At 41.6% G+C, this 14,491-nt stretch overlaps 1 protein-coding gene across 4 annotated transcripts; it reads right to left on the bottom strand.

The window, feature by feature from the left end:
* Positions 1 to 1,100: 1,100 nt before the first annotated feature.
* Positions 1,101 to 14,148, bottom strand: polr3gla (RNA polymerase III subunit GL a). Of its 4 annotated transcripts, none has more exons than XR_014119312.1 (10): positions 13,880 to 14,148; positions 13,533 to 13,687; positions 13,294 to 13,423; positions 12,583 to 12,651; positions 12,379 to 12,435; positions 12,098 to 12,165; positions 11,609 to 11,731; positions 10,901 to 11,102; positions 5,939 to 6,151; positions 1,101 to 1,230 (listed from the first exon to the last, which is right to left on the bottom strand). XR_014119312.1 is itself a non-coding variant. In XM_027027803.3 (8 exons), the coding sequence occupies exons 2-8, from the start codon at positions 13,644 to 13,646 to the stop codon at positions 11,016 to 11,018; spliced, it is 648 nt and encodes a 215-aa protein (XP_026883604.2). In that variant the 5' UTR covers positions 13,647 to 13,687; positions 13,880 to 14,148; the 3' UTR covers positions 9,949 to 11,015. The 4 variants fall into 4 exon arrangements, 1 of the variants encoding a protein (XP_026883604.2); XR_014119311.1 differs by lacking the exon at positions 1,101 to 1,230 and adding an exon at positions 4,135 to 4,993; XR_014119309.1 differs by lacking the exon at positions 1,101 to 1,230 and adding an exon at positions 4,138 to 4,689.
* Positions 14,149 to 14,491: the final 343 nt, after the last annotated feature.

The following is a 14,491-nucleotide window of genomic DNA, read 5'->3' as shown; positions in this document are numbered from 1 at the left end:
TCATTCTAATGAGCAGTTTTGATTCATCTCACCCCTCATAGATAGAAATGTCCCCTTTATTAAACAACAATATGAAAATAGCCTTGGCTTATTTGTTTATTTACTTATGAAAAATGTTTATATTATTTTTAATGTCAAAAATCTTTTGGCTGCTTTTCTGAAGGGTTTGAAAGTCCTAACCACCACACACCTCCTCAACACACTACACCAGATATGTGTGAACTGCGCTAACTCTGAAACATTTAGCCCCAGTTTAGGGCAAAGTGTCCATCAAGACAGAGGGTGAGTGCAGTGCAGTTTAGGACTGGCATACAACATGTGCCAGTTTCACACTGTTGCCCTGGGCTGCTACAAACACAGTGGTCCATGTAGAAAGGAGGATGGTGGACTGTATGCTCCACAATTTTGGATCTCAGACTCATTTCAGATTCTAGCTACGTGCAGTCACATACGCTTATTCGGTCCGCTTGTTGACAACAGTGACCCCTCTGCACATGCTTGGGTGTTTTGTTTTGGAACATGTGGACCAGGGTTAAATCAGTATCATGTTACCTAGAGAGCATAAAGGATTAAAATATGTTCTGCTGTACAGAACAGGCATATGGAATAAAATGTTAGCCATGTCAAATCCGCAGCCCAGTAGCTGAGGTCACGGTCACAATGTAATGGACGGAGATGATGTAACCCTTTCAGCAATTGACGTGATCTCTCCCACACTGCGGCCAAGGAGGAATATGAACCATGGCCAACAATACTCAGTGTTTTCCATTTTCATCCACTTTACACACACAGCTCCGAGTGCATACACTTGACTGTAGACTAGGTCAGTGCCTGCACGTGCATGCAAAGGGCACCTCTGGAGGACAGTTCTTCTGAGCACTGTTCTGGGACTTGTAGGATGTGTGACTGCAGACAGCTCAGCTTATAAATGTTGTGAGGTGCCCTTCAGACACAGACCTTGAGTCAGATCAGGCAGCTATGCCTTTCCAGACCCTATGTAACTGTTGTAAAGTATTGATGACACAGCTCTTTTTTTGTCTTCTGAGTCTTTATTGAATGAAGAGACTACAGCAAGACACCGAGGCCTGCGGTCTGGAAGGTCACTGTATTCATTACTGTTACAAGGGTCTAATTTTCTTTGACACTTTCCAGTGATGTGGCTTCCATTAACTGGCCCCGCCTAGACGCTCCTCAGTGGGTAGAGTTTGACGTGTAGCTACACCAAGCCACCTGCAAATGCAAACACGAAACAAAACGCTGCCTCAATCACAATCAAACTGGTGTGCGGTAGTAAGGCGAGCCTTCAGAGCCTGCTCCAGCTCCACTTTACATGTCCCACATCTCATTCCTGATTGGCTGATGCCATGTCTGCCTGCGTGCTCCTATTTGCTGACACATCTAGCTCATTCATCCTGCTCGTGCCATTTTTGTAGTTGACCTGGGCTTTCTCTCACTTCTAAAGCACGCTGGCCTGTCTCACTTCTAAAGAACACCTACCTGTCTCACTCCTAAAGCACACCTGCCTGTCTCACTCCTGCTGCAAGCACTTGCAAGGACCTTGCGCCTCGCACCGTTGCCATGCCTACCTTCGTGCATAATTATGCTGCATTTAAACTGGTGCAGTCCAGGTTTAGGACCCTGGTACTGATATACACATCAACACATACTGCTATGCTGCTGGCACAGTACATGTGGGTCAGGATACCTTAAAAACCCTATAGTGTACTTAACTCCCTCCTTTGGAAAAATGTGGGGTTTTACTGTCTTTATTGGAATTAATTAAATATAGCTCTCACATCATTAACATATGTGATTCACAACATACACTTTTGATGCACTTTTAGATGGGCAAGCACCTTCACCCATAAAAGAGTAAGATACTGACAAATCACTTAAGAGGTCATCTTAATTGTTATTGTTGTTTTTAGTTTCCATACTGTAATTTCTTGGTTTTAGTGGTATCCTGCATTTCCTGTTGATCTGCTGTTGTACAGGAATACACCTGAAATAAGACTCCTACCTGAAGCAAATCCTCTTTGGATTCTTTAATAACATTCAGTACAGTACAGCCCAGGGCAGAGACAGGGACATGGCAGGCGCCAAGAAATGGCCTGGCAGATGACTATTCTTTCCACACGATCACGGGTGGAATTAGTCTGCAGCAGCAGCAAATAAAGAGGAACTGGTAGTGTTTCTGGCTTTCTGCAATTTCCTTTGGGATCAGTAAAGCATTATCTTACCTTGTCTTATCTTTAGAGGCATTTCGCTGATTACTGCAGCTCTGAGTTGTAGGTATGTGTAAAAACCTTTTTAGGGACCATGATATTCTACTCCTACAACTGCCGAAGTGACCCGTTGGTCCTATTTGTCCCAACAATTGTGGAGAATTTCCACAATGCTGTACGTTTAATGATTGGTCCTGATGTCTCTGTTTATCTCATTCTATTGGTGAATGTGCTTAATTATGCTTGCTTATTAGTGCCGTTTCTGCACTCAGCTAACATCATACCTTCACCTCACTGGTGAAGTGATCACTGTGATATTCAGCAGAAGACCCTCCATAGGAAAGAGTTCACAAGCCTGTCCATCCTCCGGGAAATCCAGGCCAAGGGGGTGGACAGTTCTTGCAGTTCAGTGAGACCAAACTAGGCTCTCTGATTAGTCCCTTCATTCACTGAACCTTGGCATGGCTCTGGAATAGCCTCTGTGTTTATATCTCTACCAGTCTCTCACACTCCCTTCCTCCTTCCCCGTCTAACACACACACACACACACACACACACACACACACACACACACACACACACACACACACAGACATTAAAGTGGTCTCCAGCGACTGATCACTGGATCACTGCTCCTCAGTGAATAACAGGACATTTTGGGAAATATTCTCTAAGAAGAGTATTCTCTAAGTAAGGTTTCATTTTCATTTTTGCTGTAGGTCTGTAGGTCATGCAGAATTTCCCTTATTTCTTTTTTAACACATGAGTAACAAACCACTCAGGCGGCGTCTAGCTATGTTGGACCTCTGCCCGGCCTATGAGTGCCTTTCTCTGATTGGTCAGAATACATGATCACGCAAAATTTAACTGGCTGAGCCTACTGTTCACGAGGACTTCCACTTGCATGTGGCGTGTTAGCTGCTGTCAGCTCTTTAGCTGTTAGAATAACATTCAGCTTTGTTAGTTCGTAGTGTATTACAAGTGGCGTATCAGCTTGCTATCAGCTTTAAATCTGATGTCAGGACAAATGAGGGCATCCTGTACTGTATTATGTGTCTGTGTGGCACAGGATAAAAGACAGTCCTTAATAAGACAGGCAGCCCTTCGAAATATCACTCAGACACTTTTATCTGGAGCGTTCTGGTCTCTGAGGGTCATGAAGAGGTTTTGAAAGGGACTAAATGAAAAAAAAAAGGCTTGGTTTGGCAGCTGGATATTATACAAACAGTAAAGGATAAAGTAATCTGATTTACACAGATAAACTGTGAGTAATATAAAGACAAGATGTGCTCTTTTCAAGTTTCAAGCGACAAGACAAAAACAGCAGCTTTTCCTATCCAAATATATGAGCCTTAAACTTTCACCTAGATTATCTTAATTTCACCCTGAAGACTTTATGACTGATTATTTATGACTGATTGTCTTGTGTAGACATGAAACATCATTCCTCCTGCTCAGTAACTGTAGAGAACCCTTAGAAGAGCTCTGATTGGGGCTTCTGCATGATCACACATGCCTTTATTGGCTTGGGGCTTTGTCCATGCTGTGTTCATGCTTCGAACAAATGGTAGCATCTAGTGTGATCTGACTAGTCATGGGAGTGGTTTCAGAGAGGGTTTTTTTGTTCTTTGCTACTGAGACCTTAGACCAGAGGAAACTTTCCTACTCAAAGCACAGGTTGTTCTAACAAGGTTTTTTTTTTTTTTTTGAGTAAACCCTGCTTGGTTACGAGTGGGCAATATTGCTTCGGTGTGTGGGCCTTCTCTCTTCTGCGCTTCTAAATTCATATTAAAACAGTAAACCCACAGACTCCACCTCTCACATGAACTGAATGTGAAAGCTGAAACAGCAAATGCAAAACAGGAATGGCTTGAAAATCCAGTGTCTTATCAATTCCATAATACATGACTCATATATATTGTCCAGAATTGTATAAACATTTATTTATTTTTAATTTGATATATATTTCTATCATTGCTTAAACAACTGAATAGTTATTTCATGCCAATTTTATAAGCAGCTTGTGAAGCACTTGATGGACTTCCAGGTGAATGTCACAGTCATTGTTGGTCATTGTTTTGATATATAATTGACAAGTTACACACTGTCATCCTGTTGTCTGTTGTGGAAAGCTTAGCTGTATTTATTTTGAATGAAACAGCTTGAAAAAATTAATTTTATCGAGAAAAGGAACTGGGAAGCTACAGAAGCTAAATTGAGAGAAAGAGAGGAACAGAATTCTCTTTGCTCAGCATACCTACAAGCAAACAAATATGTCCTGCACACTCGGTAAAAGTCTGCTGTGTGCTGCCGGTTTCCAGTTCTGCCTGCTTGCTTTGGTGTTGCAGCCCATAGTCAAAAACACATGGCCGTGCTGATTTGTCATATTACAAGCAAACTGAACAATGCGTATACATGCATGAGATGAGTTTCCCAGTGCACAAAGCTCTTTATGTTCTGATACCTGTAAAAGCAACATAAAATTATTTTTCATGAATCAGAAAAAAAGTAGAAAGTAAATTCTGTTGTGATTCAAAACTCTGTCCTGAGTGTTCTATGACCCCCCAAAAAACCAAAACAGGTGTCATGTTTCAGATTTGTTTACAACATCTCAAGGACCTGCACGGCGTATAAGACGTGAGGGTGTTCATGGACTGGGTCCTGCAATCCCTGGTGTGCTTGCAAGGGTGTGTCATACGTTACATACACACACTCGTCCCACACACACACTTAGGCTGGGATCGGAATGTACTGTTCTTTCTGAGATTCTGCAACACGTAGAAAGAAAGAGGAAGAGGAAGAAAAAAAGCCCCCACGCAGGCTTTATATATATATAGTAGGAGTTACACACACATACACACACATATATATATATATAGTAGGAGTTACACACACATACACACACATATATATATATATAGTAGGAGTTACACACACATACACACACATATATATATATATATAGTAGGAGTTACACACACATACACATGTCCCTCTGCCACCATGTTCAGCAGCCTGCCACACACACACACACACACACACACACGCGCACATATATATAGTAAGAGTTACACACATACACACAGTAATACACACACACATGCGTACACACACACACACACATACACACACACACACATATACATACACACACAAACTACATTCACACACACACACACACACACACACACACACACACACACATATATATATATATATATATATATATATATATGTGTGTGTGTGGGGGGGGTGTTTATACAACTCCTACTATATAACGCCTACTATATATATATATATAGTAGTTGTAAACTACTATAAAAAAATTAGCAAAACATGCAAATAAGGTTCTGAAAATAAATGTGTTTCATAAAGTTCCTATATATAAAAAGAGAGACATGGAGCTGAATGGATTCTGCTGGCAGTGCTAAGCCACCTTGCTTCACAGTTAGACAAACGAATTAATGGTTGTCATGGCAAGGGTTTATCCAAATCTCTAGTATTGTCTTATTGACCATATGTTTGTCCAGGGTTTCTTGAAATTATGTAAGTGCATGTTCTTCTTCCTATGAAAGTGCAGAATAAATTCAAATATTCTGTTTGAAAATGGCTAAATGTCTCTTCCAGCAAGAAAATGTACAGGGCTACAAACAAGCCTAGTCCTTTAGATTTTAGCTACTAAATCTTGATAACGAACAGGCTATATTAGTCACCTCTGTCGAATATGTCCCAGTGCGAGCAGTTGTGCATCTCTGGTGGTTTCCACTGCCCTGGCCCTTCCTCAGGACAGGAATTTGGATGCATGTGAAAGGTCAGTGCCATCACTCAGTCAAGGCCAGATGGAGGTGACAAACCAGGAGGTTCTAATGAGCTGTCAACAGGCCCATATCTGGCTCCATGGAGTGGATGTACCTGAGAGTCGTCAGCTAAGGATGGGAGAGAAGAGGCGGGGGGGGGGGGGGGAGTGAGAATGAGAGGCAGAGAGAGATGAAAATGGAGTGAGGGAGGGTTAGAAACAGAGAAAGAGAGAGAGAATTATAGACATGTAAAGACACTGCTGTGCCTTTTGCTTCCAGAGGTATCTTTTTGTGTGTGGGGGTGTTTTTATTTATTTTTTATTTTTTGCAGTAATTGTGTTAATATGCTATTGTAGTGTCTGTCTGGCTTATTTCACAGTCAAATTACTTTTGCCATTCCCATGAACTTGCAGAGCAGACACACGTAAACAGGCAGGCAAGATGAACACTTAGTAAAGCAAACAAACGGGAAAGACAGAAGCTCGGCCTAGCAGTCCTTGACTCCGTGTTTTGACTGAGCTTGGTTGCTTGTTTAAACTGATTTTCTCTTGCCTTTTCTGATACCACTAGCACAGATAACCCATGCTGGCTGTGTGAAAATTTCAGGGCTGAATGTGATTTGCTCTAGTTCTGTTTTTTGTTGTGCTCTCAGCGGCACTTGTGACAAGTCCAGGCGGTACAACCCAAACAGAAATGACTGTGTTTAGTGAGAGTTAAAAGTGCAGTAGGAATGTAGACCCCTGTAACTGTGTTTGTGTCTCTGTGTATCTATTACAACACAGAAAACACTACAGAAGTACTACAACACCAGGATTTGACATCTCCTGATCACCAAGCAGCTTCATTAACCCTGACTATGTAAGGCCCAAATATTATGCATTATAGCACCCACAGCACCTCTCTGTAGCAAGGTAGAATAATCACTACGAGTCAGAATAAAGTCAGTACCGTATAGGGGTGTTACCACTGTCACAGAGTAGCACTACACTAATTAATGGTTCCACTATACTCACAAATTAGTACTGTTCATTACAACTTGAAGTATTTAAAGAAATCAGACTAGAAGATATAGATGGGGGAGCTGTTGGCTAAAATGGACAGGAACTCACAGTCTGGTTTTCCTTTAAAGACATATACCAATTAATTCACAGAAACCCCTCAGTACACAGAGTGAATACTATATTAGTTTAAATCCTCCGGCTGGTATGTGACATACACAGAGAGGCCTCTGCAAATCAGAGGTGGTTTTTTTGTTTTGTTTTGTGTGTGTGTGTGTTGTTTTTTTTTTTAATTTAAAAATTTTTTCAATAAGACAAACAAAACAGCTTTAAAATATTCAACAGTAGACATGTGATCACAACACAGCAAAAGGCAAAGTCACCACACACCACTACAACAACATAAACAACTGCAAACAAGGCAACTGGAAGACAGAGCACATGGAATAAAATCTACAGAGCTACTCAGTCCAAAAGAACAGGTGCAGGGAATGAAGGGAAGGGGTGATCAGATCAGGAAGGTAAGATGGACGGAGACAGGGAGCGTTCACTTGACACTGGGTCTTTAATTGTAAAAATACATTAAACAAAAGGACAAAGGACCTTTATAAAGAATAAGTCTGGCTGAAATAAGTTAGCTGAAATCGTAGAGGACTCTTTTCTATCATTGACTGACATCAATAAAACACCTTTAAAATGCTATGAATGTAGAGTCTGGGCTCCTGTAATAATGCCTTTGTGTTATCATGGCACCTGTCATCTATGCCCTTAACCACTATAAGCAGACTGTGTGTTAGTTCATGTAGTGTCAGTAGCAGCATGAAGAGTGCTGATTACACAAACAGCACATGCACTGTGCTTAAGAACTGCACCCATATGACAAGCGTGGAGGTTGAGGATGTGGCAACTGCAAGAAGAACAAATAAAGGAAGTGCGCTGTAGTGCTAGCCCAGGACCCCTGAGCTCAGCGTCGGCCCAGAGCCCTGACTTGGCACTGAAGACCGAACCCTGCCTGAGAGCCTTATCTAGAGCTGCGTTAGCAGCTTTAGCGGCGAGCGGCTTTAAGATTTCTCCTGTAATGACTCAGGCTTAAAGCTGGACGAGGGACCGGTGTCATAGATCAACACAAAAGAACAGCAACCACTGCCTGAACAGGAAGTCAGCATGAGGCCAGTGTTCCCATATAAGACTGAAACAGGAAATTGGAGATAGTGGGTGAGAAAATAATTAAAATAGGCAAACTGTGATTTGAAGGAATCATTAAATACAGATATGGAATAATCACAAGATTATTCACTTCACACCAGATGACAGTATTTAGATGAAAAAACAACAATTTAAACTAATAAGGTAATAAAATATTCAGATAATCAGATAAAAAAAACATTTCCATACATAAAAGTAACTGATTTAAGAGTCAGACAGTACTGAGCATTGTAATTCCAGTTGATGGTGGGTCTTTATGTAGGTTTTGCGTTCATCCCTGAATAACTGACACTAACACTCATGCTTTCAGGCTCTAGGGAGACCGATACCATGGCCACGGTGTAATAAGTCTGCCTGTAGCTTTCTTCTCATTCGAATAGCCTGTAGCGGCACGGTACCCTTACCAAGATCTTCCTCATCCTCATCCTCACAATCTGATTTGGTTTTCTGGTATTCAGCTGCATACCTGGCAAGTATGTGACACGTTAAAGGGCATGTAGGAATGACAGGGGGCTGGAAGGTCTCATAGAGTTTTCCTGTTCTTCATGTAACTTTTTTATTCCTGTTGGATAATTTCCCCAATAACTCCTCTGGGTTTTATGTTGTTCTATACTGCAGTAGCCTTTTCAGCTGCTATTTGGCATGCGATCAGGGCTCCCCTGCCTGTCGAGAACACACCTGAGTCCCCCACTGTGAATTCTCTTGATCTCCAACATCTTACTCCACAAAATCCCTAGTCCCGATTATCAGTCTACCAGGCAATAAACATCACTAATTAGCTTATCTCGTGGGTCTTTCCTCTGGGTAATTATCTCAGTTTAAATCCATTCTTATAAACTTCATCCTTGGCTACTTTTCCACTGTTCACTATCCTCTGTTGCCCAGAGCAGAATCGGATCCTCTCTTAGCCCTCACTGGGTCCATTTCAGATTTTTATTTCCTGTTTTTTTTTTTTTGCCTTTTGATACCCTTGGATTGCTCTGGCCATTCTGAAACTAGAGATATGTGAAGTTATCATTGTGTGACGATGACCTTGGCCAAAAAGATTACACAAATTTGAACTGGATGGATTAGTTCTCTGCAGACAGATAGAGCTTGTCTTGCGGGCATGCTTTGTGTCTGAGTACTTGCATCACTGTGTCATTTTTGCATAGTCTGTAACTCTATCTGTATAGTGAGACGAGAAGGAAAACAGGAAGAAAGACCCCCCCCCCCAAAAAAACCCAACTTCCTCACTGCTATACGTATAGGACGTGCACAAGTGCAGCATGTAGTCATCTGTAGTGTTCTTGCAGACTAAGCACCGCAGAGCACACTCTGTACACGACTGCTTCAGAGAGGAAGTCACGGCGCATTCACCGCTTAAAACAGATATGCCAGGGGGTCCAAATATGGGGCAGACTCTCGAGTTCCCCCAAGCAATTTCCCAACTGGACTCATGTAGCGCTGGCAAACACGTCGAGAAGGGGGAGGCTTGCTACTCAATAAAATAAACAGCAGTTAAGCGTAAATTAATGGCCTCTCGTCTCATGTTGACACGGACACCTGATCCAGCCTGACCATGACAGACGGCTCAGCGTACCAATGCCCACAACAGCTAGTACGGCTGGACATCTGCACTTCTGTAGTGAGGCTTGGGATGTGCACTGCCTGAACTATGACAATAAGTCTTTATAAGAAGCTGACAGCACAAAATAACGCAGTTAATGAAAAACACACGAGTCACACAGCAGCTCTTTATGTACATACTCTATGATCATTTACACTTGAACTGAACAAAGTAAATCATAAAGCCAGTAATCCATAATATAATGGATATCCAGTGCCAAGTTAAACCGTAACACTGTAAGACGTATCTGGTCCAGTAAAACCAATAAGAACAGGAGGGCCTGTTTAATAGTCTTGGTTGAGCTCAAGTGAGAAGAAAAAACAAACAAAAAACAAAAAAACATGTTAGGGTGATAAGGGACACGAGAATGCCCTCAAAACGGTTAAGTCAACCATATGCAAATCAGGCCTTGCTACCATTTAAGCGTGTGGCTCTAAACGGTGTTTCAGAGGCTGCAGAGGTGAGGAGGTAGAGATCCAGGGTTACACCAATTCTCTGCAGACTCCTACATGACCTGAATGTACCACCTACACTTCCTGGTCTTGTGCAACATGTCGTTTGGGAACGTCTGTTGTTGTTCAGATTGGTACATGGCCAGATTTAGTGCTCATGAATACTGTATAGTATGTTCTAATCACACATTCCTCTGACTTTCCTCCAAGCGCTGCTGTGCACATCACCTGTGAGCCGTGTTGCGGCGGTGGAAGTCTGCTCCTGAGAGCACGTACACACCTCAGGGTACCCCATGTCAATTTATATTAGACAACGCACTGCCCCCTGCTGGACGATTTCATATTACACAATACAAATAGAAATGTCTTCCAACCAAATGGCACTAGGAGGTTGTCAGTTACATAAAAAAATTACATTCAAAATAATAATAAGAAATAAACCCTAAAATTCATTAAACAAAAATTTGTAAACAAAGTGTGTGCCTTTAATGATTGCCCCTAGTAGTAACATGTAACAACAATATAATAGTTATAATAATAGCATCAGTATGGTAGCAGTGGAGGTTATCTGTATCCACTGCTGGTAAGTATAAAGTTAGAGGTCACTGGTTACCTTATTTTTGTTTTCTAAACATTATAGCAGCACAGATGTCCCATCCTGTTGATAAGACACAAACACTTCCTCGTGTAAACGAAGACTGGAATAAATCAGACTTTCTCAAAGGTTTCTAGTAGGTGGCCTCATCCATATTGTCATCACTATCTCCTCCAAAATCTTCACCGTTGTCAAAGTAAGACATGATGTAGTCTGTCTCCTGAAACCCAGAACATAGCAGTGGGATCAAAGGGCAGGCCATCGGCGATTAGAGCCAAAACTGTCCAGTCAGATATAAGTGCAGTTACTGAGGGCATGTTGTAAGTGTAAGTGAAACCAGTTCACTCTGGAGTATAGTTTTCTATATTACTTTTATATTAGGTGTTAGTAGTTTGACTCTTTTAGATTTAGAAATTATTAAGAATAATTAGAATTAGAATTCAGTTTAATCTGTGGAGAAATGAATAACAATAAAATATGATATTTAATACAAGCCTGAATTAAGTGTCCATCTATCACCAAGCATGGTTAGGCTTAGGGTTTGGTTAGGGTTAAGGTTAGCCCACTTCCTGCAACATCTTAATAACACGCGATTAGATTGCACAGATATGATTATCTGATGTGATCAAGTTGCACAGATATGATTACATAGATATGATATATGATTGCAGATGTGACTGTCTGACATGATTGCACAACTGTCTGACAGCTCTCCAAGCTTCTCACCTCTTCGAATTCTTCTTCATCATAGTCTTCTCCTTCTCCAGACTCTTCTTCCTCCTCTCCTGTCTTTTTCTTCTCCTCATCCTCCTCCCCCTCCGACTGGTTTTTCTCGTTCTTCTCAAGTGTCTGTTGGAACCAGCAATGAAAAAAAGCCATTTCGATTGCAAAAGTGAGAAAGTGTCCTCCATAAAAAGGCAATGAAATGTCATGTACTCTATTATCTCAAGATTTAATTCTAACCCACTAAGTAGTGCAGCATGGTTAAAACATGCCAGCTCAGGACCACATTCGGAGAACTGCCTAAAAAATATTCATACATACAACATTCTTTGTGCAACAGCAAACATGTATTGCATAGGTAAGAACAGGATAACTTCTATATGACATTATGCAGTTAGACAGTTATTACATCATCTACATCTACAATACAAGTGTGACCATACATTAATGACACCACAGGTATAATTCAGACAGACTTTAGTGTAACTGTACCTCCAGTTTTTGGACAAGTTCTTTAGCAGTAGTGGTTTTTACTTTGTGTTTCAGTGGGGGTCTGGCCTCTGTAACGGGACATGAGAAAAGGTGTTACAGATGTTCTTTAACCCTTTACATTCCAAGGACCATCTTGGAGGGGGTCCAAACTTTCATTCCTCGTACTTGTAACTATGTACCTTTCATACTGCTCTTAAGTAAAATGCTAGGCTTTAAGATTGTAATAGATAAGTACAGAACCAGGCTGTGGTGTAACAGGGTAATTGCAGTTATGCACTCACTTGCTTTGCGTGTTTTAGGTCCCATAATGCAGAGCTCCCTAGGGAGTCGACTCCAGTCTGAGAAAAACACACAAGCAAGTGTTCATGTGATCAGCGTGTGTTCACTCTAAGCAGTAGGCACTGATTAAGACTCACCAGGAGCACCAGGTCAGTTTCCGTAGTAACCCCTGCTACAGTGCTCCCATCAGGGCTTCTTTGACTTACCTGGATTCCATTCTACAGCGCTGTGTTTTGGCTCTCCACTTTGGTATTTATCAGAGTAACGGTCCACATCTGTGACAAAAAGAATGAAGGCTTTAAAATCACACGTCTTGATCGAGATCATTTAAGAAAAGTACACAGAGGCTCTGCTGAAACTTCATTTAAATGCAAATGATGAACCATTCTACAACAAAGAGAAGACCAAGGGATAAATACCTTGGTAATTTCCCAAAGTGTTCTGCAACACAACAAAAGTGACTCCAAGACAGAGTGATCTTTCAGGTAAGTTTCCCAATTGTGTGCATGCATGTAGGGGGTTGTTAGTACATTTATGGCAATTAGCTGATGCTCTTATCCAAAGTGACTTACAACTATGACTGAGTACAACTTGGGGTTAAGGGTCTTGCTCAGGGGCCCAACACTGGCAACTTGGTAGTGGTGGGACTTGAACCAGTAACCTTCTGACTACAAGTCAAGTACCTTAACCACTGAGCAACCACTGTCCCTTTTGTGCCTCATTAGTATTGAGAGACTAGATCCCAACAATGAAGAAAAGACTGCTAGCACACAAATGAAACCATTCTACCTTCTCCTTCCTAGATCCCACTTCTTAGATGTGTTAGCACTGTTGCATTAAATATCCCTTAAAACACATTAGAGTATACACTCTATGACAGACATAAACTGTGTTCCACAGCCCCTTCCCCTCCTCACCGATCTTTACTCTGCCTGGACGAATGTGGGAAGGCAGAATTTTGCTGGAGGCTCTCAGTTCCTGTTTAAGAGCCAGCATGTAATCCACTTCTTCCCCTGTAGGCAGAGGGACTGGCCTGAACTGCAGAGGCTAAGGATAAAGACATCAGATCTGATTAGATACTGTGAAATCACAAAGTGAGTAATTCAGCAAACATTCACACTTCATGAAATGTTTTTGTTTGTTCACAGTCCCGTACAGGGAAAAGTGGGGATGGTACGAGTGCACTGGCAGGTAATGCCTCTCCTCTCCCAAAGCCCAGCGAGTCCACGTTAAAGGTGAACTGGGTTCTTCCTCGGCCTCTCCCTGCCATAGCGGACGACTTGTGTCTCCAGACAGGCTCAGGAGATGCACCTACAAAGAAAGCACGATATCTTAACCATCCTCGTCAGAGAACTTTAACCTACTTTCGGGTAAGTTCTAGGATAAAAATTGCCAGCTAGCTAGCCTGAACTATCTTTAACAACATCAACTGCATATGGCATAAAATAAAGCGTAAATAATAATTTTAGTAATAAAAATGTTGTTCTGAATGTACTTTCTTACCTTGAGTTGTGTTGGTCTTTCGGCCCGTGTAGAAGGTACAACCTTAACGTTAAACACCTCTCCGATTGGCATTCGGTGCAAACACGGGCAACTTCTTACTTAGAAATATCCCTTCGTCTTCACCGCTACGCTAAAGATATGCATAAAGCCTAAATCCTACTAAAAACTAAGTCGGCATATTGCAGATGAATGCCGTTTCTTTTACTACTAGACAAACTATAGTGGTGAGTGATGCTATGTTCTTCCTACTCAAGTGAGCAGTATTTACGTCTGACGAAAGTCCACGTGTGATCCGGCTCCTTATAAGTTCCTGCCGGAAACGTTACAAATGACGTGTTCCTATGAGTATCATAAACACACGCTGACCATTAAGCGCTGAACATCAAGAATACTGTTGTTAGTTTTATTACACGTCCATTTCCACTATTAACCAAATGCTAAATATGCTTACGAGGTATCAGAACATTACTAATGTGTACACTAGCATGTGTAAAACAGAATATCTTGGCACAAAGACATCCTGCCCTTTGACCAAAAGGTGGCGCAATTGTACTACATATAGTAGGTCTACATGAAAGACAAGCGCTACCCCACTTTGTGAGTGTAAGGGAT

Source organism: Electrophorus electricus, chromosome 2 (assembly GCF_041902795.1).
Source record: "Electrophorus electricus isolate QZ-2024a chromosome 2, ASM4190279v1, whole genome shotgun sequence".
NCBI lineage: Eukaryota > Metazoa > Chordata > Actinopteri > Gymnotiformes > Gymnotidae > Electrophorus > Electrophorus electricus.
The sequence above is the reverse complement of the archived record's forward strand: the minus strand, read 5'-3'. Positions and strand labels throughout refer to the sequence as shown.